Consider the following 25,533-nt stretch of genomic DNA (forward strand, 5'->3'; position numbering starts at 1 on the left):
TTTGGATTGCATAATTTTTTTATGTTTCTACCTCGGGGGTAATCTTTACAAAATCAGTTTTAGAATAATGCATTTGGCAAACAGCTAGCTGGGAAGGAATGGGTCGGATTTGAAAGACATCCCTGGAGGTCATCATGAGTAGATATTTAAGGCAGCTTTGTGAGTGCTAGCTTCCATATATCGAAAGTGTGTGTGTGTGTGTGTGTGTGTGTGTGTGTGTGTGTATATATATATATATTTCTGATGTTTGTTAATCTGCTTAGAATCACATGCTGTGCAAAGGTCCGACATCCAGTGGTCACTGCGGAGTATTGCATTTTGTTTTTCGTAGTCGAAAAGGGGACGTCGACAAGGCGTGTCTGTAACACTATCCCTATAGTGACGTGCGTTGTACCCATAATCCCTCACGCGTCGAGGTCCCTCAGATTGTTTTATTCCGCCCAGCTTCTGGTCGCCTTACGCAGAGCTCCTAGAGAGACATTGCAAATACTTACTATCGGACCTCGGTCCTTAATTATACTTATTATATTGTTAAAGATCCCTCCCCTCGACGTCAGCTGTGAAGCTGTTTCTTCGCCGAGCAAGTTTTCGACGGAGGGGAAGAGACGGAGGAGATCCTTCGGCGCTGCCGAACACGTGGCCTGGCCTCGCCGGCCAACATACAGTAGGGAGAGTGGGGGTTCGAACTTTTATCTTCTCTTTGAGAATGTCTTTCTTTCCCCCCTATCTTTCCCTTGGGGTTGTTATCACCAGTTATTATTGCCTCAGCTATGGAGAGGACACCTTTTAAGTTTTGCCCACGCCGTAGGGGCAAATACACTTTGAAGGACAAACACAAGCTCTGTAATCGTTGCTTGCCCCTCGATCATAAGGAGGACAGCTGTGCGGCCTGTAAGCTCTTGAAACCAAGAACTCTTAAAGAACGCAAAGTTAAGAGGTGGGCGGACTACGCTATGTCGAAGTCAGTTTCCTCACCTGCCGCCGCTGTTACAGAAAGTGACGAGGAGGGTGATAACTCGACGTCCGTTACGGAAGTCATTAACCCCCAGAAGGAGCGCTCGCGCTCCTCGACGTCCGTCCCCGGCGGGCTCGGCTCACGCCCTGCACATGGGGATGAACACCCCGGCGACAGGGACGCACACAGACCCCATAGGCCTAAGCACACAACCCACGGCTCTTCTTCGTCGAAGGCAAAGGATCCATCAGCGCCGAAGGGGACGCAGGGCACTCCGGCGTCTACCTCAGACCGTAAGGGTCTCAAGCCCCACCCGCAGTCGCGACCAGCGATTGGGATTTCATCAAACACGGGCGCTACCCCAAAATCATCCGACGTAACGCTCCATAGAGGGACCGTCGAGGAACAACGCATAACGCAGGCAACGTCGACACCAGAGTCCTCTACTGACAAACTCGTTGTCGAGAGCCTGGCGAGAATTGTTTCTGAAGACACACGTAAGCGGACGACGAAACAAACGTCGAATACTGCACAAAAAGCTATAGAAACGCCGAAAAAGCATAAGAGTAGCCAGGAACTGCCCCTTTCATCTAAGGGCACTTCGGAACTACCGGAGGGCTTTTCAGATGGCGACGGAAACCTTTCTTCGACGTTGTGAGAGCGTTCTAAGCGTTTTGAAGGTGAAAACACTGATTTCCCCCTCTAGACTATTCAGGGGTCCCCCATGAGACCCTTGAAAGACTCCATTCTTGTATGGAGAAAATGGAAAGGTCTTTGGGAAACCAAAACCCACCCACACCCAAAAGACTAAGAGAATGGCCCCAGGATGACCATAGGGTCAAAATTCCTAGGCTGTTTCCCCCTTCTACAGACGTATATGACCTCACGGAAGAGGAGCAATACCTCGAGGAAGATGAGTGTTTGGGTGGAGAGGAAGAACATGAGGAAGAGGGGTTTGAAGAAGATCCTTACACTAGTGCAGGAGCTTTCGAAGAAGATACAGCTACCTCGCAGCCTTGGCAATCCCAATCAGTGCACTCAGACCCTGATGTCTTTCACCCTTCTCCTCCCAAGGATTCACCTATTGGAAACACCTCTCCCATAGATGACCAACCTTCACTTAATGCACTATTGCGCAAGGCAGCAGCGCATTTTGAAATGGACACAAGGGAGACTCTTCCTGACATAGACTTTGTAGAGAAAGTTATTAAAGAAAAAGCCCCTGTTAGTCAGTCTATTCCGCTCCTGGCTTCTATAAAGAGAAGAATAACTCCTTCCCTTTCCAATCCTGCCTTAGTCAGAGGGGTCAACCCTCGGATAGAAAAGCTCTTCAGCCCTTCGCCCTCTGACCCGTTGTACATCAGAGGCCATTCTATTCCGGACTCCCTCGTAGTTACTAATACAAGGAAAAGAGCAGGGGTACCACTATCCACTAGTGAGGCACCACCTGACAAAGAGGGCAAAAAGCTCTACGCACTTGGGAAGAGAATCACGACGTCCGCCGCCTTTTCAACTAGGATTGCAAATAACAATTCCCTACTAGCTAGCTACGCAGATGCACAGTGGAGCAAGCTGCGCAGCGAAGCAGAGGACGCACCAGAACCCCTGCGTTCACGCCTGTTAGCTACAATCTCAGAGGGAACTCTTGTAAACCAGGGCATCGTAAAGAACTCCTTAGATGCCGCAGAGACGGCTGGCCGTTCCCTGGTTCAGGGAACACTTCTCAAACGCCATGTCTGGCTGCGCAATTCGGGATTTAAGCCGGAAACCCAGGCTTCCCTGATAAATAAGCCCATAGAAGAAACACATCTGTTTGGGAAAGCAGTTGATGAGGCCCTAGAACATGCGAAGAAAGAGTTTGATACCATCAAAACTCTTGACCAAATTTCTAGGCCCCCTAGCAGACGCGGCTATGGTAATAGACGCTCCTTTCGTGGCCAACGCCAGCAGCAAAACCAACAGCAATTTTACTCTGCTACCAACTGGCCCTCTAACCAGGGTAACAACACCCAGTTCAGTCAAAGAGGCCAACGCCGTGGCATGGGAAGAGGTCGCGGCTCCAGCCCCAAAGGTTCCACGCCCAATACCAACAAATGACCCGAAGTCGGACCTATGCACAACATGTGAATCTAAGCAGATACAACCATCAGAAATGCTTTTACGGTAAGTAATGCATTGTTTTATATATATATTTCTGATGTTTGTTAATCTGCTTAGATTCACATGCTGTGCATAGGTCCGACATCCAGTGGTCACTGCGGAGTATTGCATTTTGTTTTTCGTAGTCGAAAAGGGGACGTTGACAAGGCGTGTCTGTACCACTATCCCTATAGTGACGTGCGTTGTACCCACAATCCCTCACGCGTCGAGGTCCCTCAGATTGTTTTTTTCCGTCCAGCTACTGGTCGCCTTTATGCGGAGCTCTTCGAGAGACATTGCCAAATAGTTTCTTCGACCTTTGGTCGTTTGTTATTAATATCAATAACGTAGATCCCTCCCTCGATGCAGAGCCGTTTCTCCGCCGAGCAATATCTTCGACGGAAGGACGAGCGGAGGAGATCCTTCGGCGCTGCCGAACACGTGGCCTGGCCTCGCCGGCCATACACAGTAGGGAGAGTGGGGTTTTGTGGTCTTTCTTTTCTTTAAGAATGCCTTTCTCTTTCCCCTCCCTCTCTTTCGAGGTCGTAGTCACACTTATTACCCTCAGCTATGGAGAGGACGCCATTTAGGTTTTGCCCGCTTTGCAAGGGTAAATATACCTGGAAGGATAAGCACAAACGGTGCAACCGTTGCTTACCACTCGATCACCAGGAGGACGGCTGTGCGGCCTGTAAATTACTAAAGCCCAAAACTCTAAAAGACCGCAGGGTCAAAAGGTGGGCGGCCTACTCCATGTCTAGGCCTGACTCCTCGCCCGCTGCCACCGAATGTGGCGAGGACAGTGACTACACGGCCCCCGTAACAGAGGCTGTAGACCTCTCAAAGGAGCGTTCACGCTCCTCATCCGTCCCCGGCCCCGACAAGCCTGGCTCATGCCCAGCTTATGGGGATGAACACCCCGGCGACAAGGACGCACACAGAAAAACACAGAAGCACATACCCCCAGGCACACTTTCGTCAAAGACGAAGGCAGCCATAGCGCCAACGGGGACGCCGGGCCCACCGACGTCTTCCGCCGACCGTAAGGGTCGTCAGCCCTCCCCGCCACCGCTCCCGCGACAGGCGACTGGGCACTCAAAAAATAAGGGCGCTAACACCAAAATTTCTGGCGACGCGCATCGCAAGAGCGCTCACGTTGCCACCAAGGACTCGACGGCGAACGATCCTTCGGAAGAGAGAATGCTCGCCGAAAGCCTCGCGCGCATAGCATCTAAGGACGGCCAAAGACTTACGGCGAGTGAAACGCCGAAAACCGCGCACAAGACCAAAGATACGCCGAAGGCGCCGGAAAACAGATCAGGCCAGTTCCCGACGCCGACAGAAGGCCCTAGCCAGCAAGAAGGCTACTCGGAAGGCGAAGGCTCTCTTTCTTCGACATTATGGGACAGAACCAGACAATTACAGGAGGAAGAAACCCCCTTTTCTTTCCCAGACCGTCCTGGCCGACCTCAGTGGACCTTTGAAAGGTTCCAGACCTGTATGGACAAACTAGATGGGTTCATGTCCATCCCAGAAGACAGGGCACCCAAGAGACCAAGGGAGGCACCCCTGGAGAGTCCAAGGGCTAAATACCAGAAGTTTTATAACCCCATACAGGAGGACATAAACTCTTACAATCCCACTGAGGAAGACACCTTCTTCCAAGAGGAAGATGAGTTCACCTATGTTGAGGACCAACAAGAAGAGGAATGTTTTCACGAGGAAACTAACCTATGTGAGGAAGGATTCCAGGAAAAGACAGGCGAGGGCGACCCAAACCCCTCGCAGTCACCGGCTAGGTTGACTGACACAGGCAGTAGCAGTATAGTCATCAGGTCTACTTAAAATACACCAGTCAGGAACCCTTCGCCTGTCGATGATCAACCCACCTTCAATGCACTGCTGAAGAAGGCAGCAGCACATTCAGATAAAGAGGGGAAGAAGCTATATGCCCTAGCCAAGAGAATCACCACCTCTACAGCATTCTCTACCAGAATCGCCAATAATAATACCCTATTGGCAAGCTATGCCAATGGGCTAAGCTCAAACAGGACATCGAAGAAGCTCCCGAACCCCTAAAGACTCGTTTACTGGCTACAGTTAACGAGGGCTCTCTGGTCAATCAAAGCATCGTCAAGAATACCCTCGATTCAGCAGAGACGGCTGGCCGCACTTTGGTACAAGGAATTTTACTGAAGCGTCACGTCTGGCTTTGCAATTCCGGATTTAAGGCGGAAACACAAGCGTCCCTTATTAATAAACCCATAGAGGAGTCCAACCTCTTTGGGAGAGCAGTGAGCAGTGGATGACGCGCTGGAGAACGCGAAGAAAGAATTTGATACAATAAAGACGGGGACCAAATTTCAAAACCCCCTAACAGGCAGGGATTTGGTAATAAGCGCTTTTTTCGTGGACAACGCCAGCAACAAAACCAACAACAGTACTCTTCCAGCAACTACCAGAGTAATAGCGGCCAGTACAATCAGAGGGGTCAACGTCGTGGCAAGGGAAGAGGCCGGGGTTCCACCCCCAGAGGCTCCCAAGCCAACAACACCACCAAGTGACGCGAAGATTTGTGTCCCCTCCCATGCAACGCCGGTCGGGGGCCGGTTAACGTCCTTTCTCCCAGCATGGGAGGGAATAACATCAGACCGCTGGGTACTTTCCACCGTAGCCCGCGGCTACTGTATAGAGTTCAACAGTTCCCCAACATACAGACCCCCGAGGGGACGCCGCATGACACCAGAACACCTCGCCATCCTTCTCCAAGAAGTGGACCAACTGCTGGAAAAAGGAGCCATAGAGGTCGTGCCTCTATCTCAGGTAATGGAAGGTATTTATTCAGCGTACTTCCTTGTACCCAAAAAGGATCTAACCATGCGCCCTGTATTAGATCTGCGCCCAGCGAACAAGTTTGTCAAACCCCAAAAGTTTTGTATGGTGACCTTACATGAAGTAATCCCACTGCTATCACAGGGAGATTACATGACAACACTGGACATGAAAGATGCATACTTTCATGTTTTAATGTTGCCAGCGCACAGAAAATACCTCAGGTTCATGATAGAGGGCAAACACTACCAGTTCAGAGTGCTACCCTTCGGCATAGCATCTGCACCAAGGGTATTGACGAAAGTACTGGCAGTGGCAGCGGCCCACCTGCGCAGGTTATCCATCCCAGTATACCCTTACCTTGACGACTGGCTCATAACAGGGGATTCTTACGAGACATGCTTCTCAAACACCCAAAAGTCTGTAGACCTTTTGTTCCAACTGGGCTTCTCCATCAACGAGAAGAAGTCCAGCTTAGACCCCAGCCAAGTCAAACAATTCCTAAGGGGCTCTAATTCGAACAAAGGACGGCCTCGTCTTCCCCTCCAACGAGAGGGTCCAAAACATGCTGTTTCAGATCCCACAATATGTGGCAGGTCGAGAGGTGATGATGCGCAAAGCGATGCGATTGCTAGGAATGATGGCGTTGTGTATTTATTTGGTACCTCACGCGCGCCTGCTCATGCGCCCAATGCAAGAGTGGCTCAACAGCCAGTGGTGTCAGGCCAGCGGACAATGGGACGATCTAGTGGTGGTCTCGCAAGCCTTGGTTCTCTCGCTACGGTGGTGGACAAAGGAAAACCTGATAATAGGGAAACCCTTTGCCACACCCGCGGTGGATGCCACTCTAACCACGGACGCATCTGCTCACGGAGTGTGAACTCCGAACGTAGCATCCAAGCACATAAACCTACTGGAGCTACTGGCGGTGTTCAAAACACTAAAAGCCTTCCAGGATCACCTACAAGGGAAGACAGTGATGGTCCTTACAGACAGCACCACAGCCATGTACTACATCAACATGCAGGGGGGCACCCACTCTCCAGGACTGTCCAAGCTGTCCCAGAATATATGGAAGTGGGCTCCCAAACACAACATGTTCCTACTGTCACAACACGTACCAGGGGAACTCGATCTGCTAGCAGACGAACTCAGCAGAGACTTCCCCCTGCCCAAAGAGTACGAATGGCAATTGCACAAAGACATCGTCTTAGATGTCTTCACGCAATGGGGATTCCCGGAAATAGACCTTTTCGCAACTCTGGAGAACTCACAATGCCAAAGTTACGCCTCCAGGTACCCCCAGAACCAGTTCAAGGGGAACGGTCTGTCGATTCAATGGTCAGGGAAATTTGTTTACGCCTTTCCCGGACTCCCCTTCTCAACAAAGTGGTGCACAAGATGCACCAGGAGCAGGTTACCATGATACTAGTGGCCCCAATGTGGGCCCGGCAGCCATGGTTCGCTCACTTGATGGAGATGTCCCTATCTCCTCCAGTGAAACTTCCCTGCCCGTACAACATGCTGTCACAAGACAAGGGCAGGACACTGCATCCATGCCCTCAGACCATGAACTTAGCAGCCTGGCTCCTGAGATCATAGAATTTGGACATCTACAACTCTCGCAGAGATGTATGGACATCCTCAGGGAAGCCAGAAAACCTAATACTCGCCACTGCTATTCTAGCAAGTGGAAAAGATTTGTCATCTGGTGTAGAGGTAAGAGCATCAAACCGGTTGACTGCTCTCCGACTAACATTGTTCTGTACTTTACCCATCTACTGGATTCAGGTCTAGTGTTCAATTCCATTAAAGTCCACCTAGCGGCACTTTCTGCATACACCACTTCCCAACTTAAAGTGTCGTGGTGGAAGATACCAGTTATCAAGCCCTTCATGGAAGGGGTAAAGAGAATACACCCTCCGATAGCTAACCCAGCTCCCGGATGGGACTTAAATGTGGTACTTACTAGACTCATGGGCCCTCCTTTTGAACCCATGCACAAGGCAACTCTTAAAGACCTCACTCTTAAGACCGCTTTCCTAATAGCTATCACCTCCATTAGGAGAGTAAGTGAACTACAGGCTCTTTCTGTTCTAGACCCCTTCGTAACAGTTCACAAGGATAAGGTGGTTCTACGCACACACCCAAGGTTTGCACCAAAATTCATCTCGAAATTCCATGTAAACCAGTCGATAGAACTACCAACGTTCTTTCAAAACCCTTCCAGCTTGGGAGAAAAAAGTCTGCATACACTAGATGTACGCAGAGCTGTCATGTTCTACATGGAAAGAACCAGACCACTGAGAAAGACTAATCAGTTCTTTGTCTCGGTGGCAGCAGGAAGAGGAGATGCAGTTTCAAAGTCCACTATATCTAGATGGATTGTTCAATGCATCACTCTCTGTTACACTCTTGCTAAGAGAGAACTACCCTTCATGCCAAGAGCACATTCCACTCGAGGCACTGGGGCTTCCATTGCGTTCATTGCAAATGTTCCCCTTGAGTCCATCTGCAAAGCGGCTACCTGGAGTTCTGTGCACACCTTTACAAAACACTACTGTCTAGATGCACACTCTAGATCTGACTCCCAGGTGGGACAGGCAGTATTAAGACATCTTTTCTCTACTGTTCCTTCTCATAACCCACCGGCAACTCTGGGTACTGCTCGCTAGTCTATGCACAGCATGTGATTCTAAGCAGATTAACAAACATCAGAAGACAATGCATTACTTACCGTAAAAGCATTTCTGATGGTTGTATCTGCTTAGATTCATATGCGCCCACCCTTCCTCCCCGCTCGGATGGAAGGAACATAGACACCTTTCTACATCTCTCTCTTTTCTGTACTCACTCACGTATAGAAGGCTCCCTCAGGGCAGAAAAAATACAAACAGAGGGACCTCGACGCGTGAGGGATTGTGGGTACAACGCACGTCACTATAGGGATAGTGTTAGACACGCCTTGTCGACGTCCCCTTTTCGACTACGAAAAACAAAATGCAATAATCCGCAGCAAAAGCCTCATTTGGGTTTATTATTGGGGGGAATCAAATTTAATAAGGGCTTGGGAGTTAAACGCTGTCTCATTAAACAAGCTGAATTGTTTTCAGACCTCCTTGTGAACATTCAGATTTCACTGGTTACTGCTTCGGTGCACATGGTTGTGCTGTCATTTGTGCTGGCCAATCAAAAAGTCCCTCTTATTGATTGGCAGTCCTGTACATGAGTGCTATAAACGAGGAAAGCTATTCCTCCCCCTGGTGTATTACCTCTCTTCACACCATATTCAACAGAAGCCCTCTCCCCAGCCCAAACACTCCAGCCACATCTTTTTGGAACTACTGGGAAAGTTGTTTGGTTTTAGGGCACAGCACAATGGAGGGCAGAAGGCGAGGCGTGGGGTGGGTGAAGACCATATTGTGTGGGGGAAGCTAGCGTTGAAAAAAGAGCATTTGCTTCTCCTGTTCATACTAAACAATCTTGCCTCCCTGTATTCTCTAGACCACACGTTCCTTGGATTCCGCCCATCGCTCGTTGCTGCCGCCTGCATTGCTGCTTCTCGCATTTGTTTGCAGGTTTCCCCTTCCTGGACCACACAGCTTCAACTGTTATCTGCATATTCCTGGGAGCACCTTACACCATGCATTGAACGCCTGCTCCGGTAAGCCAACTACTTTCTATGCTTTTGTTATGTCTCTTGGAGATCCGGTTTCATGGCACACAAAGCAACTTGGTGAATATTCCTAGGTAAGAACGGACCTGTATTTTATTTTGAAGTATGTCAACATGGTCCACCTCTTTGCCTTGGTACACTGTAGCTGTAACATTCTTTCACTCGTTGCTACAGTCATTAAAGCTGGATATTGCTTCGTTCTGGATAGTCTAAAGATCTCATCCACTCGTAGTCTGCATGCATTGAATCGCATGTGTGCGTGCCTGCCTTTCTACCTTGGAAAACCTGTTGTTCTTAGTGGAAAACTGCAGCTGGTGTAGAACGCTGCGGCAAGGGTCATACTAGTGTCTCGCCTAGAAACACTTGTGTACAGGCGTGTTATAAATGACATATATCATACTGTGATCATATCCTCCCCATTACATGCAATCTATATTGGCCCGATAGCTTTCCTTCGAAATGCTGCTCATAATCTCATTGAACGTTTGGCAGGGATAAAGTGGCACACTAATTCAAGGTCTGCGTGGCGTGCTACAGATTGGCGATATGTGCAACCAACAATCCTCTGCATGGCTTCACTTCAGTGGCATGGGTGTTTCATCCGATTCTGGGTGCAGTTTAGTCTCGTGTAGTTCCATAAGTATGGCATGCTCTGGCCGTATTGCTATATGATGCAATCTGACCTCCCTGTTTCCAACAACCCATTTTGTTTCATTTGGTTTTCCCCCTCAAATAATTTGATTAAGCATTTCTGTCTGTAAACTGAGCATGTCTGATGAGGCAAAACTGTAGCCGATGCCTCGGTAGGAGGCAGATTGCATGTAATTAATTGGCTGTACTTTAGCGCAGTGCACATGCGACTTGTCAATCTGTATTTGCCATCAGACAGAGTTAAAAATATGATTGCTGAAACAATTTTAAGCTTAATACATCCCACCACCACTCTGGCATCTGCAATTTATTGTAACACGAGACGTGTACGAATTCTAATCACCAATTGTCCAATTAATCTGAAGGCGTTCGCTTTAAACAACGCCAAAATGAAGCACCCGCCACCTGCTACAGACTGCGGAACTATATATTAAACGGGATCACCACTATGATTGATAATCTCATTTGTACTCTGCTCAGATTTGTTGTCTTAAATGTGTCCTTTTGACACAGATTTGGGTTTCATATGATTGCAGAGTTATCGCTCCCATATTCAGCCCTGAAGAGTGGAAACCTGATTAGGCATGCATACTAATCGTGGGCATTGAAACTTGCAGTATGGATAGTCCTGTTCTCCGCACCACATTTACAGTTCAAAGTAGTATTTTTTTATAGTAATCAATTATGAAGTTTAAGCACTCAGGAAATGTTCTCATTAAAAGTATGACCATTGTAACGATTAACAAAGGGTTATGCTTGACTTGGAAGAGCAAAATATGAAATTTTATTTTTCTTATTAGTATGACTGCTTTGATTGGGTCTCTGTCATTGTTTCCTTGTTTAAGTCAATGGCAAATGTTCTTCTGGTTCACTGGATTTATCAGTGCCTCTCTCCTATCATGTCTTTGGAGTTTCTCTACGACCTTGCCAATTTGAGAATGATGAGTGGCTTCTTTCTGTAGAGGTTAGCTCTCAAAAGCGGTCTTTCTCGCAAGCTACTTTTTTCATTAGGAAGTCTTTGCAGAGTTGGGATTACTTTTGGAACAGCTTCCACTGGTGTCTCTGGCACCTCGTCGTTACTCTATACTCAAGCAGTTTGCAAACAGCTCTCCCATCTGGCCTCACCCACCAGATCAGAAATGGCACTCACTCGGCTTTCCTGCTCTCTGCAGGTACGGTGCACAGCGGACTATCCCTGTCCTCTGATTGGGCTATGTCTGTGACATGTGGCTCTCCTCATATTGCCACTGGGTGGTTACACTGAAAACTGATTTCCTGTATCGTCGTGTGCCCACTTTCGTGCAGCGTATGGGTCACTTAATCACACTGTTATTTATTATCCTCAAACGCAAAGAAAATGTTGGCCCAGTGCTGCTGTGCTGAAACTCCAAATTCTAATCTACAGAGAAGCCCCTGCAATGACGATTTCCCCCCTTGAGTTGGTGGGACCAATCAACTCCAAAGTAAGCCACCTGGACATCCTTTTCGGAGCTGATTGAATTTCCAGAGTTGCTGCTGGAAACCGTATAGCCAGGGAGAGGAACACCAGATTGTGTATGTTGCTTTTAAGCTGGCCTAGAGCTTCAGGAAGATCCTCCGGACTCCAAGTAAGCATGACTGACAAAGCTTGAGCCCCCTCAACAGAGTGCGGAACCCCAGAAGCAAGGAAAGTCCATATCGACAGCCAGGAACCGCGGTGTTGCTATTTGCGGTAGATGCAAGGAGCTGAAACACTGAACAGCCACTGATTTCAAGATTGACAGTTGCGAGCGGTGACCGTCCCATTGCAGTGCAGGAGTCCCCAGAAGTCCTCCCGCTTGTCCCCACGACTGAGGCCCAGGAACAGTGAGATCTGAACAGCTGCACAGGATCAGAAGTCATCTGCTGCACTTTTTCTTCAATTCGAAGGTACAGTACAAAGAAGCCTGAGTGAACTTACCTCTTGCTGTAGAGTTGCTTGCATCTTCTTCTACTACTCACAAGTCTTAATGGCTTGTGGCCCTACATTTGATGCTTCTGTTCTTCAAAGACTTCTTTTTTTTTTTTTAACTTCTGTTTAGGTTTACAATACATCAGTTCCACATAGGCTGAAACAAACAATAAAGCACTCAATTCAAATGAAAACACGAACAAACCAATGAAACCAAATCTTGCAATAAAATCAACTATGTAAAACTCAGCTAAATGAACCTCACCAAATGTCTAACCCTACACACAACACCACGAAGACAAAACACAACGTCACAAGGAGAAGGGAAGTAAATGAGGAAAACAAACAAAAAAAAAAACCTTATACCAATCTCCACCTGCCACCAAAATGTTCCATGAATGAGCAAATCAATCAGAGCATCAGACGAACCCCACAGCAAATGGGTCAATAGGTTTATAGGTGCTGTGCGTGAGTCATGTTTTCCCCAATTGGGAAGGGTTGCAGCAACGAAACAAGGAGTTGTCAAAGCAGAAAGTACCGTCGCTAAGTGGTTTCAGAGGCATCTGTGCCCGTCTTTTTTTCCACAGTGGTCATGCCTCTAGTCGGTTTCCACATGAAGTACCATTGGAATCCAGTCGTGCATCCTCAGTCATGCGGTGAACAGTCTCAAAGCCTTCCTTTTTCCAGTCTGCCTATCTCCACATATTGCTAATGTGTGCCTCAAATTATGTATGCAGAGGCTCACTTCGGGGATCTCAAAGTGCATTCTATGTTCCCCCAGGGTTGCAGACCTACAAATATTTCTTTGACCTAAAGCCCATATATGTAGTCCTCACAAGTCCTGTTATGCCTAGATTGCACCACAATAATGTTCTGTGCAAATAAAACGGAGGAGGCTACAGACTCGCCCAAAACCTGTTCTGGCGTGGCAGTTTGTATCTGCAACTTTTCAAAACTGCACGAGTGTCGGTGACTCCCCTTCCGGGGTAACTCAAAGAGCTAATCAGACTACCAATTTGCAGTGGTAGATATTCCTGACCGTTCTGGATTGCAATAAAATATGTATGTACTAGGAGATGAGGTCCCCATAGAGCGGTTAGGCTTAACTCAAGGGAGGAAGACTTGTAATAGAACAGAAAGTCCACACAGAACAACCACACTGGTATATTGAAACATATACACATCCATGAAAGTAAACACAGGAACTCTATCCGATACAATGGGTACTATAGGGTAAGAGTAACACAGCAAAAACAGTTTGTGTATAAAAACGTTAATGGTAAATTAAGGCCCGGCCCACTGGTAAAATGACCTATTTTGCCCACTACCTGGTTGTAGGCACATCACAGGGATAAAGAGAGGGAAGAAAAGGGGAACCCTAGACATCACAAATCGTAAGTTCTAAACTGGATCCCATGTGCCCGCACAAAACAGTCAGATTACTGAATCTGTAGGACATAGTACGACAAGTAGTACAAATGCACACCATAAGTAAATGTAGGACCAAAGGGGGATGAAAGGGGTTAATACACAGAGCCAGGGACCACCAAAAGTCAAAACAAGATTGGGTTTACACTGCTAGAAAACTAGATGCAAAGAAATATTCTACACTCACAAGACTGGAGTGGCATTTAAGACTTACAGAAATTCTAGCCTTTACCCTAAAATTCAATCGACACACAGGGGACCCAGTGAAATTGTCTGGAGGAAGCAGGTCAGTACTGTCAAGGTCTTTTTTGTAGAGCTTTAGGTGAGTTTTTAAAAGTACCCCAAAGGAATTAGCAGCCAAATTCAGTGGGCACCGGCGCATTTATGCAGAAAAGGAATCCACATTCCAGTTCGACCCCAGGGGCTGCCAGAGCAGACCCTTTTTGAAGCGTTCCAGTGCCATGTAAGACTCAGCAGCCCCAGGAAGGCGAGTAACACTGGAGGATTCAGACCAATAGAATCTATGGCAAAATGATGATGATGATGATGATGATGATGATGATGATGATGATGGTGGTGGTGGGGTGCCTGCAGAAACCTGTGACCCTTGGGGACATGTATCTCATTAACCAACAAACCAGGGCCCAAGGGTAAGTACTACTGAGGGCTGTGGTTCCCCTAAAGGGAAATCTGAAAAGGCAAAACAGCCTGCTGAGTTCAAACTTCTTATACGTAGAGGTTTACATAATCTGGTCACCGGCAGCCTTGCACCCCAGACCAGTGATGACCCAGACAGCACAAATAAACTGCCTTCCTTGGATTTGGGACCCACCAGCTAGGAGTAAATAAAATGGCAAGGATGGATTCAGGAGGATGGGAGAACCCAACTAGCAGGATCCAGCAGCTCAAAGGACAGCGAGTCGGCCAACAAGCGGAAAACTGTCCCACCATAAAGAAAACTGTCTAGGTGAGTGACGCAGCACTTCCTAAGTTAACAGGAGAGGGTGGGTATTGGTGCCCCTAATACCCTTCTGGCTGATGGCAGATTCCTACACCAAGATGGTAAACCACCCAAGACAGTTCCGGCACAGAAGCCACAGTCCAACCAAAGATGTGCACCGCCGACGTGGGGCGAGGGAGAGAGCCCAAGTGGGACATCCAGTATCCAGAAATTGCAACCAGCTAGTAGTCAAACGTGCTCCGAGTGGGAGCAGCTCCTTGGCAAAAAATTCTCCCAACAGGTCAGTAAATATGCAGCATTCCAGACGAAATCTAGCAGAAAATAGGCAGAGTTATGGGTCTTCCCTAGATAAACCCATACGCATGAGCTGGCTAAGCCACGTCTCCAATCGCATAGCAGGACACTCCAACAGGTTTCCATGGCCAGACCATCAGGTAGGCCCCAAAAACCAGCAGACTGTGTATAAGGATTTGTAATGGTCTGTCTACGGACTGACCTAAACAAATCCAAACCACAAAAGAGGGTGCAGGGCTGGGCTCAGTGAGCACAGTTGTGCATTACGGCTATCTAGGCCTGCCTCTGTTACTGGTGACAAAGGAATGGCCCAAAAACAAAACATCTAAGAGCAGCACTTCAAAACATTATTTCCCCAATGACTACCAAAAAGATTAATTGGTTTCTAATGCAGTAAATCGCATTGCACCACTGGTGAAGCCAAGCCCAAATTACAGCTGCCATTAGCCTACTGCCTAAAACCAGTGTAGTGTTATAATCATCCTAGGGCGAGAATTGGGGGTTTGTACCCTGCTCTAGGAGCCATATACGCTACCATAGGACTGTATACTAAAATAAAAAAAAAGGGACAGCAGAGCCACCGAAAAAACAGAATACCGGCTGTATGCCATGCCTCAGAAATGTTCTTTGCTGCTGGATCCTCTGCAGGGTTAAAAGGGGTGGGTAGTGGCTTGAGGAAGGAGAGTTTGGGGCGGGGAGACCCCCCAACATCGAAAAAAATCTTTGAATTGTTTTTTTTAAGTAAATACCATTGGCAAAATGACATGGAACCCTACTGCACAGGTTATTTCTAAGGTTGGGGGTCTGAGTTTTCCAGAATAGAGGCGAAGAGTTCCTTGTGTGCTTTAATCCACAAGCATAACTAGGATCTTGTGGCACTCTGCAAGTTTTGGGGATAGAGGTGCGGAGAGCAACTGACAACCTCTGTCTTGAGTAGGGATGTCAGTCAGGAATTGGTTGTGTTCGGATAGAAATTAGCATAGCTAACCCCTCCCTCCCCCGTAGGTGCTTTAAGCTGAGGCGAAACCCATATGTGAGTGTAGTATATAAGGGGGTAGAGAACCGCACTATGAAACTCGGTGTGGAAACAATATAGCGCGAACAGCTGCATAGCACGAAGATGCACAGAATGAAACGCAATTTTGTACTTGTAACCGAGGCACAGGTCTGCATGTCTGCGCTGCACCAATCGAGCCCCATGGAACTATTTCACTAGGCCCAAATCAGCAAGGCAGAATGGATCAGCAGCACCAGTTCTCATGGAAGTGCACTTCCCCGTGTCCTTCACTGTTGTAAACAATTCATATTTTTGGGAGCAATGTGCTCTGCAAGGCCATGAGACAGCACCAGTGTCCTTGCAGTGCCCATTCATGATGACCAAACTGCCAGCAGGTTTCTAAACCCCTCCCAGTCAACCTGGAGCCAGAGCCCACACCACTGACCCGACCCCCCCACATTGATTGATCTTGATATTGATATTTTATTTCTATTGCGCTCGTACACAAGTGTTTCAGAGCGCGGCAAGGGAGGGGAACAGGGGAGAACAAAACAACGATCTTACTAGGCCTAGTGACATTGAGAACCTGCAAGTGCATGGGAGAGGGGGAGAAGTGGAAAGTGTGGAGCAAAGGAGAAACAGATAAATAATAAATAAATAATAAAGGTAACAAACAGTGGTAGTGCAGCCAGCAATTGGCAAGTGCTTGGTTTAAGGCAGCAGACAGGGTAGGTCTGATAAGTGCAGGAAGGAAAAAGGGGTGGGGGGGTCTATATGGGTACAGATATAGTCCCCAATGCAAGGGGTGGCCCGGAGGCAGTGCGGGAGGGTGGCAGGGTGAGCAGGTACCTGGGCCTGGAGGACAGAGGGTGGCCAGGTGCACAGTGTCAAGAGAGAACAGACCAGCAAGGCAGAGGGGGAGCAAAGGCAGAAACAAAGAGGGAGGTCTTGAGGTGCTTCCGGAACCGGAGATGGTTCTCTGAGGTTTAGCGTGGGAGAGAGGCTGTTCAGAGGGAGGCCCCAGCCGAAGACTGAGATCTACCCCTAGCTAGTTTCTTTGAAAAAAAACGACTGACCCTGAGGGAGTTGGAGGTAGAGGAGCGAAGTGCTCGAGAGTGGAGGTATTTGCAGAGGGATAGCTGAAGGTATTTTGGACCCAGGCCCCAGAAAGCCTTGTGGACAATGCAAGAGGGTTTTGAATTTAATCCTTGCATCCACTGGGAGACAATGAAGAGATTTCAGAGCTGGAGAGATACGATCCCAGGGCTTGAGGCCAGGGCCAAGTCTTGCACTCCTGTTCTGGATTAGTTGTAGAGGGCGGCGAGTAGAGGCAGGTAGATTTAGAAAGGGGCTGTTACAATAGTCCAACGTAGAGCGAACCAGAGCTTGGGAGACCATGAGCTTCCGGGGGAAGGAGAGGACAGGCAGAGTACCTCTGAGGAGGTGCAGTAGGAGGTTTGCCTTTTTAGAGACCTCCGATGTGGGTGTTGAAGGAAAGTGTGGAGTCAAAGATCCATCCATGCATTCTATGATGAGCAAGCGACCTCCCAGTCCTAGCATAAACCCAGGGACCATAAAAGATTGAAGCATGCGCAACTATTTCACCTCTCAGCATATAAGACTTCCTTTGTAACACAAGGTACAGGGATGGATACGTATAGATCATGGTAAGGGTGGGTGCATAATCAACAAATCCCAGAATGTGTGGATCAGTATGACTAGTTCTTCCTCCCTTCCCCCGGACACAGAGTTGCACACCACCCAGGTGCATGCCACAGTGATGTAGTAGCAGCCTTAAGATGTTAATTTAGCTTAGACCATGTATCTCGTGAGCAACCTGACCTTCACCCGCGGACATGGTGAGCCTAGCTGACCCACGTGAAGCCCGATAGGCGGCAAGGAAACCAACCTATTGTAGCCTTGCATCCCCTATTGAGCAGGCCCATATATATGGTTTTGCCAATCATTGGCTCTTATTTGCACTGTATGTGATGACTCTCACTGCTTTTTAAGCTTCTGCTTCCACTAAGATTAACCAGAACATTCTCGAGCAGCAGAGTCCTTTGCTGAGATTTGGATTATGTGTAATTATATCCTTGCAAGCATTCTCCTGACTATTTCCCTAGAGCAGTGGTCTTCAAACTTTTTTGGCCTGGGCCCCCCTGAGCAAAATTTGGGCAGGCCAGGCCCACCCAAATATGCCAGATGAACGTTTGCGCGCCGTCACCGTACCCTACTCCCAGTACAGACCGTGCACTCTCTCCCCACCCTGCTCCCACCACTATCCCAGTGCTCCCGCCCATCCTGCTCCCACCACAGTCCCATAACACAATCATACACGCATCCAAACACAAATCACCATAACCGTGAGGTTACTCTGCCCGTATGTGCGAGGAGGAGAAGGAGCACCCCCTCGCACATGCATACATGCAGTGCCCCAGCCAGCATTTCCAATGAGCTATGCAAGGCTGGCAAAGCAAAACGCCCCCAGCATTGCATGGCTCAGTGATCATGTGCAGATTGGGAACTGAACTGTCTAAGGCAAACTGTGTTTCCCTTTGACAGTTCAGCCAGCCCGGAGGCACTCCCTCAGCTGGAAAAAGCAGCCGAGGGAGTGCTCAGGGTTTTACTGGGCTGGCTCCTCGGCTGCTCCATAATGGGTGAGGGGGCCAGTGGGTAGACGCCCTCTCACCATTATGGATGAGCTGCCATGCTTGGACTGGACTATAGGGCAATAGGGCGATGACCGTACCAAAAATGCTAGTGTAGGCCAGTCAAAATGGGCCACTTTTCTGGCCAATGTGGGCCAGTTTGAGGAGTTACTTCACTATGCAGCTAGTAGTTTTGACCATTGTTGCTGAATAAATATTCTTTAAATATCACCATTTGTTTACATTTAAACAAAAAACACCCCCTTGGGTACTATTCAAACAGTCTATGAATAAAGGACTGGATATCCATTTGCAACTGCTGGCCATTTTTTCATTGGTGCCTAAGACCGTTTTATGGTCCAGTCTGACCATGTGAGCTGCCCCCGTCCATTTCCTCCAATCTGAAAAAAAAAGTTTTTTCTTTTTACATTTCATGCTGGGCTCTCGTGCCCCCCCTGGGATGTGGCCGCGCCCCCATGGTGGGGCACGCCCCACATTTTGAAGACCTCTGCCTTAGAGGATTGTATTCACTCTGGAGTGTGCGTAAAAAGGGACTTGCTTTCAGTTGATCCGTTGAATTGCATGGTTTGGTAGTCCCAGCAGACTATATCGTTCTGTGTGATATGGTCTACTGCAGCCTAGCTATAAGGTTGAGAAGGGAATAACTGACGTTCCCAGCATCTCACTAGAGTTATTTTGAAGTCAATGAGGGTTGTGGCAGTATTCCTTATTTGGACTGCAGCACAAGTGTCCAGAAACGGGTTTAAATGTGCAGAACAATTGCTGTTTTGTGCCCAGTCTTTGAAATATCTTGGCTACAAAGGTTAAATTGTATGTGGGTCTGAATTTGACTAGTTTAGCAGAGGTCTGAATTATATTTGTAGGTGCCAATAGCAAAGCTGTTTAGTCTTATTTAGTGATCCACACTCGGGGGATCACACTTTTATGAAGGACGTGTACTGGATTTAGAAACTGATGTGTGCACGATATGCATGTAAATGTTATGGGCAAGGGGGTTGAGCAGAGTGCATATAAGGTGGTTTGAACACAATTGTAGTAAGCAGGTATTGTAAAAAAACACTTTTGTTCACCGCTGTAATAGGACATCTTTTTGCCAAGTCTTTATGTTTAATGTAATGGTGTGTAAAACTTAACTGCACACAATTTCAGCTTTCAAGTGTATTTACTAGATATATGTGCTATTTAAGTACTCTTGTTGAAATTACAGTGGATCTTCAAATGGTGATGGCACCATCTTGGAATGACCAGTCATTTGACAGAGTACCTAAATAAAGCTCATATAACCAGTAAACGCTGTATTAACTCTGGAAAAACGTGTGCAAGTCAGGATTTGCACATTATTGCATGAAGCATAGAGCTAGTGAAGGTCTTTCTACTCGGTCAATATTTGGGGAAACAAGTTTTCATACTCACCTGGACCACTGCTGGTTTGTTGGTGGCAAAGCCAGCACAGGCATGTTCTTACAGGGTAGTTAGCATTTTGGGGCACATCCATCACAGTTGTATCCTTTTGAGAGTAATGAGGCAAAGGCATTAGGTGTCTTGCAATGTCTGGACAATTACATGCTTATTGTGTTCTTACATTGGCACTATAAAACATGTTAATTAACAGGCGGGCATCTTTGTTTTTCTGCACGCATGATGCATGTTTATTGCTACGTGAATTTAGGTGTTTCTATTTGCCTTCATTTTTTTCACAATGACATAACCTCCAATGGAGAACATTGTGCCCTATAGCGGTACTAAATAACTTGCAATAAAAGACATGAGTTGAATTAGTTGGCGTCTACGAACGGCATTGCTGCTTTGAATATCCGCAAAGTGGTTTAGATAGTGCTTCTTTCCTTTTTGCTAGTGCTTCTTTCCTTTTTGCTTTTGGAAGTAATACAAAACTAACCACTATGGAGAGCTAGGGTGAGAATGAGTTCCTTGACGAAGCCAGTCAGGGCTGGTCTAGTTTGCCGAGCCGATGTTATTTCTTCTGTACTGTGTTTAAAAACAGGGTGCTTGCTAGGCAACTCAGTTGACAAAGTACCTTAAAATGAGGCATCCGGTTTGCTATCTGCACTATGTTCTACACACTATTCGGTCAATTGCCCCTTTTAAATCTTATAACCATTTTCCTTTTTTTTGTACAGAGCGCATGATAACGATGTCAAAGAAGCAAGTAAACTGAAGGCTGATTCTCCAACCTCTCTGCATCAACCATTGATCGTCCAAGCACATCAGCAAACGGCTACTCCGCTCTTATTCCAACAGTCCTGTTATCAGCCTCTACCCCAGCAAGGCTTGTCCCTTTCGCAGTTTCAGTCACCAGTGCAGGATCTGTGTTCGGCTTACCGGGACTCCCTGCAGGCTCACAGGCCTTCAAGCCTACTGGCAGGTAGTGCCTGCGCCTCCCTTCATTCTTTCTCATCTCTGCAGGCTGGGTTGCAGCCTAGTGTACGAACACTGCCAATCCAAGGGCCCATCGCAATGCAAGTAGCAATCACGGCAGAGCCAAGACACTGCATTTCAATGGCCTACAGAAGTGGCTTTCTCAGTGGCCATTCGTATGCAGCAGGATGTTTTAACAGATGACTTGTGTGGCAGCGGACAACTGGAAAACGAACTGGATGCTGTGAGATGGCAACTCGAACCATTCCTTGGGATGGCGAGAATGTTTTCTAGTTGATTCAGTCCTGACACTATCTTTGTTGGACTTTTCTGTTGCTTTTAACTACTTTTGTTTACCACAAGTATTAAGATATTGCCTTAAAGCTGGGATTTTGTAAGAAATGCAATAACACATACCTCATTTTTGTATTACATAAACTGTGCTTCCTGTACGGGAGCTGAAAGACAAACTGCGTGGAAAAAGCTTTTTCAAGGATCCCTTTCTCGCAATATGGCCGATTGGTACAGCCAGAGCAATGCGGTACCAATTGCCTCCATGGCGGTCGGTTGGTTGATTGAGGCACACGTTGTCTTCCACAGCGACCCTCTGGTCGTTACAAGGTTTCAAAGGACACTGGTTACAATGCCCGCCACAGAGGCAGCCTGGGGTCTTCTAGCCGGGTTGAAATGACAGAACATCATTTGCTGTGGAGCAGCTTTATTACTGAAGCTCTTTTGCCAGATCCCCCAATTCTTGGACGGTTATGCAGCGTTTCCATTTGCTTTAAATTTCCAAGAAAAAAATCATCTTGCACAGCTTCAAAACACATTTAATGCGTGACCAAAACAATGGTCTATTTTCTTTTCCAACTCTCAGTGGGGAAATTATAATTTGCCTTAAAAATATACATTTATTTCTGGTTACATATTTCTTATAAATGAAGCTGCCTTTTATTTCTGGGAATAGGTTCAAGGTTTTTATTTTACTTTATTAGCTGCTGCCTTAATTGGACTGATGATTAGAGAGTCAGAGAGTCAATTAGAGCCAACATCAGGGATTCTAAGATTAATACTTGAACAAACGTTTTTTGTTATTTATACGTTTAACAGTTCCTCTGTTCCCCCTACATATTTGGGTAGCTTCCCATAGTCTTGTGGTTTAACTTTCAGGCAAATGTAAAGTTTTCATGTTCAAATGTACTGATTTTATGTATTTCTTGCTGACTACCTACTCCAATTTTAAATGTAATGTAAGTCTTCTTTGTACAATCAACACACTACTGCTGCCACAATCTGGGAGTTCCCATTTGGGGCCATTCCTTGTTCCCATTAGTGAAGTCTCGCATGCCTTGGCCATGCTGGCAGGTTATACACCCAAGGCAAGAGCTGTTTCAGGAAGCCAGTGGCAAACCAGAGACTTTGGCTACAATATAGAAAGTGGGTATTGCAACAGTATTGTGGTGGCCTCCTTTTAGTCTGGGTGCAGCTAGGATACTGCTGGGTTTCAATGCTAGCTATTGCTGTTTTTGGCTTACAGTGCTCTGTTGTCGCCCTCCCTGTTTTAGATGCCCACTCCCCACCCTGTTGTGCCATCTGTGTGCACACTGCACTGAAAATTACCCTACACTTAAAGGTTTGCGGGGGTGGTACTTGACATGAATTAGTGAGTACTGTTCCCACAGCACAAGTCTTGTTGTTCCTTTCCAAAATGGTCCTTTGTGTTCTGCCACATTCATCCTGAGGATGTTGTCCAACCTGCCCGACCTTTTGTGTTTTGGACTGACTCCTACAGTCCATCACTATTGACTATGCTGGCTAGGGCTGATGGAAGTTGTAGTCCAAACCATCTGGCGAGCGAAAGGTTGCAGACAGCTGCATTAAGTGGTTTCTCAGGATGTCGTTTATTGATAATCAAGCGTGCAATATGGTCTGACCATGACTTGAGGGTACAAGTCCTCCTCACTGAATATCTCTGTATGGTGTGAAGTCCACACCTCAAAGCAATCCAAGACCGCTCTGTCGCCCACACTGCTGGAACTATATGTATTGTTTGCTTTTCAGAGAATCAAGTTTGTGTATGTTTTTATAGAAACTGTAGCACATATAAATCTCGCCAGCGGGGTTTGCGAACTTGAACTTGCAGTAACTGTTAGAATTCCATGAATGTTGCATATTGCAACCATTATCTTGAAGTAACATTTGGCGTTTGTCAAATAATTTAGCATGTACAGTAGAAAATGGGAGCTATTAAGGGAAATACACAACTGTGGACAAAGGTAAGACTCCGTCCTTGTTCAACACTCTAGTTTAGCAATTGGTAGAATATAGGGATTTCTTGGTAATAAGAGGATTGCTTTTTGTATTTATGTGAACTGTATTTCTATATCCTCTTTCCCTGCCCCTCAACTCCCCACTCACACTGGTTGTCAGTTTGTCACTACCAAATGATTATTTTAGAGAAGGTTTTAATGTGTGTGGCCCTTCAGAATGTCACTACTGTGTAAAGGATGCCCTTGCTGGCTGGACAATGCAGCTGGCATTGTGGTGCCCAAGTAGAAATGTGGGAATCACGGTTAGTCTTGTTCCCCTTTACCTGAAAGCTTTTTTTTACCAATAAAACAATTTTACAGATTGCTGTCTATTTGTGCACCTTTGTTTGGGATTCTTTGGGATTCTATCTAGCATATGTCACTTTTTATTAGTTTGTTTGCACTTCTCTTAAACACCTTAACACCCAGCACAACCCGCCAACCATACGTCCCATGAGACCTGGTACCCCCACCCGTTTGCAGTCTTATCAATTCACCTGTGCCGTATGCACCATTAAACGTGTTCATGCAGTTGTTGGCAATTCAAGCAATACCCAATAGTCGTAATTTCTGAGGGAAATGCATATTGTTATGGTCTTTATGTAGAAAATCAAGCACCTTTTTCCAGTCTTTGGGAAATGCAGTATGTTCCTCTTGTAAGAAATGCATCATCCATTCCATTGCTACAAAGTTCCACACTTTAGAGAACCATTCCGTAACATGAGGTGGCTCTTTCACTTTCCATTTTTCACCGTAGAGATCTTAGTGCAAGTGATGGAAACATTTCATTCATACATTTATTCACAACTTCCCAATAATGCTTTGGGACTGGGCAGCTCCACCATGCATGTTCCCAGGTCCCCACCCGACCGCAATCACTCCAGCATTGATCTGTTTTCCCTAACAGAGCCGTGGTGTAGTGCCATTGCACCGCAAGTTTGTACCAAAACACTCTTATCTGGATTGCTCTAGTAAGTTAGGGAATTGTTTCCCACAGGGTTTTCCCCAATCTGAGTCTGGGATTTCTGTACCCAAAGTTATTTGCCAGCGTCGCCTATAACTAGTTGCCTCGTTGGCTGCATCTTCCCCCATTAATTTGTGTACATTTGAGGTAAGTGATGTGGCCCCAGAATCTGATGTGACAATGTTTTCTAGGGCTGTTGGCTCTCTTATAGCTGCAGGTTTGACTGGTGGGGCGAGAATACAATGTTGCACCTCAAAGTATTGGAATCTGGAGTTTTCAGATGGCTTCATCTCTTTTTTACATTGTAAAAATGATTTAACCTCCTCCCCTTGGAACATTTCTTATTTTTTCGCAACCTGCCGGTTTCCATTCTTTGAATGTTTTGGGTTCAAGCCGTGGGGTAAATTGGGGGTTACCAAACAGCGGGGTGATGGGTATGTCATACATTTATATTTTTTGACTACCACATCCCAAGTTTCTTCTACTACCGTCAGTATGTCACTTGCATGTATATTAGCCTGATGGTCTTTTGTTTTGGCAACCATAGTGTATTTCGAAACCTGGGACCTACGACGAAGACAGTGGACTTTTGAAAACAGTTGATCCAGTCGGTCGGCACTGCTGACCACGTGGCCGGGCCTTCTGTCCGGCCTACACAGTAGGGAGAGGAGGGTTGGGGGTGGACATTTTCTTTTTAAGAATGCCTTTCCCTTTCCTCTTTGTTCCCTTGGTCTCGTCGTCACTGTGTTATTCCTGCGCTATGGACAGGTCTCCATTTAGATTTTGTCCTTCATGCAAGGCAAAATTCCTGTGGAAAGACAAACACCTTAAGTGTGATAGGGGTCTTCCCCCTTAACCACAAAGAAGCGGCTTGTAAGCTCCTGCATCCCAAGACACGAAAGGACCACAGTGTTAGGCGGTGGGCGGCCTATGAAATGTCACAGGCCGAGAGTAGTTCAGCCACCGAGTGTGACGAAGGACTTGGTGGCGACCAGCGCTCCAATTTGGAGGCCATTGACATCACGGCGGAGCGATCTTGCTCTGCTTAGTCCGGGCCCAACAGGCACAACATGAGTACTGCTATGGGGACTGTACATCCCGGCAACAAGGATGCACATTCTTCCCACACTAAAGACACAACCCCCAGTCTGTCTTCGACGAAACAGTCGAAGCGTTTCATAGCTCCAAATGGACACACTGGATAGTTCGGCAGTGCCTGCCGATCGTCTGGATCGGCAGCCCACCACGCAACCGCAGGTGGGGCATGCGACTGACAGTCTAAATCAAAGAGCGCTACCACCAATATTCAAGTGACTGTCGAGGCGCATCAGAAGAAGGCATCGGCGGAG

The 25,533-nt window shown here is 47.0% G+C and overlaps 1 protein-coding gene across 1 annotated transcript in view; it reads left to right on the forward strand.

Moving 5' to 3' along the window:
* Positions 1–23,543, forward strand: part of CCNJL (cyclin J like) — a 124,480-nt gene extending 100,937 nt beyond the window's left edge. The window contains exons 5-6 of the mRNA XM_069653898.1: positions 9,431–9,590; positions 20,674–23,543. Coding sequence (XP_069509999.1) covers positions 9,431–9,590; positions 20,674–21,115 — 602 coding nt within the window. The 3' untranslated portion in view covers positions 21,116–23,543. The remainder of the gene's footprint in view (positions 1–9,430; positions 9,591–20,673) is intronic.
* The last annotated feature ends 1,990 nt before the right edge of the window (positions 23,544–25,533 follow it).

Source organism: Ambystoma mexicanum, chromosome 3q (genome assembly GCF_040938575.1).
Source record: "Ambystoma mexicanum isolate Mex_15411 chromosome 3q, UKY_AmexF1_1, whole genome shotgun sequence".
Taxonomy (NCBI): Eukaryota; Metazoa; Chordata; class Amphibia; order Caudata; family Ambystomatidae; genus Ambystoma; species Ambystoma mexicanum.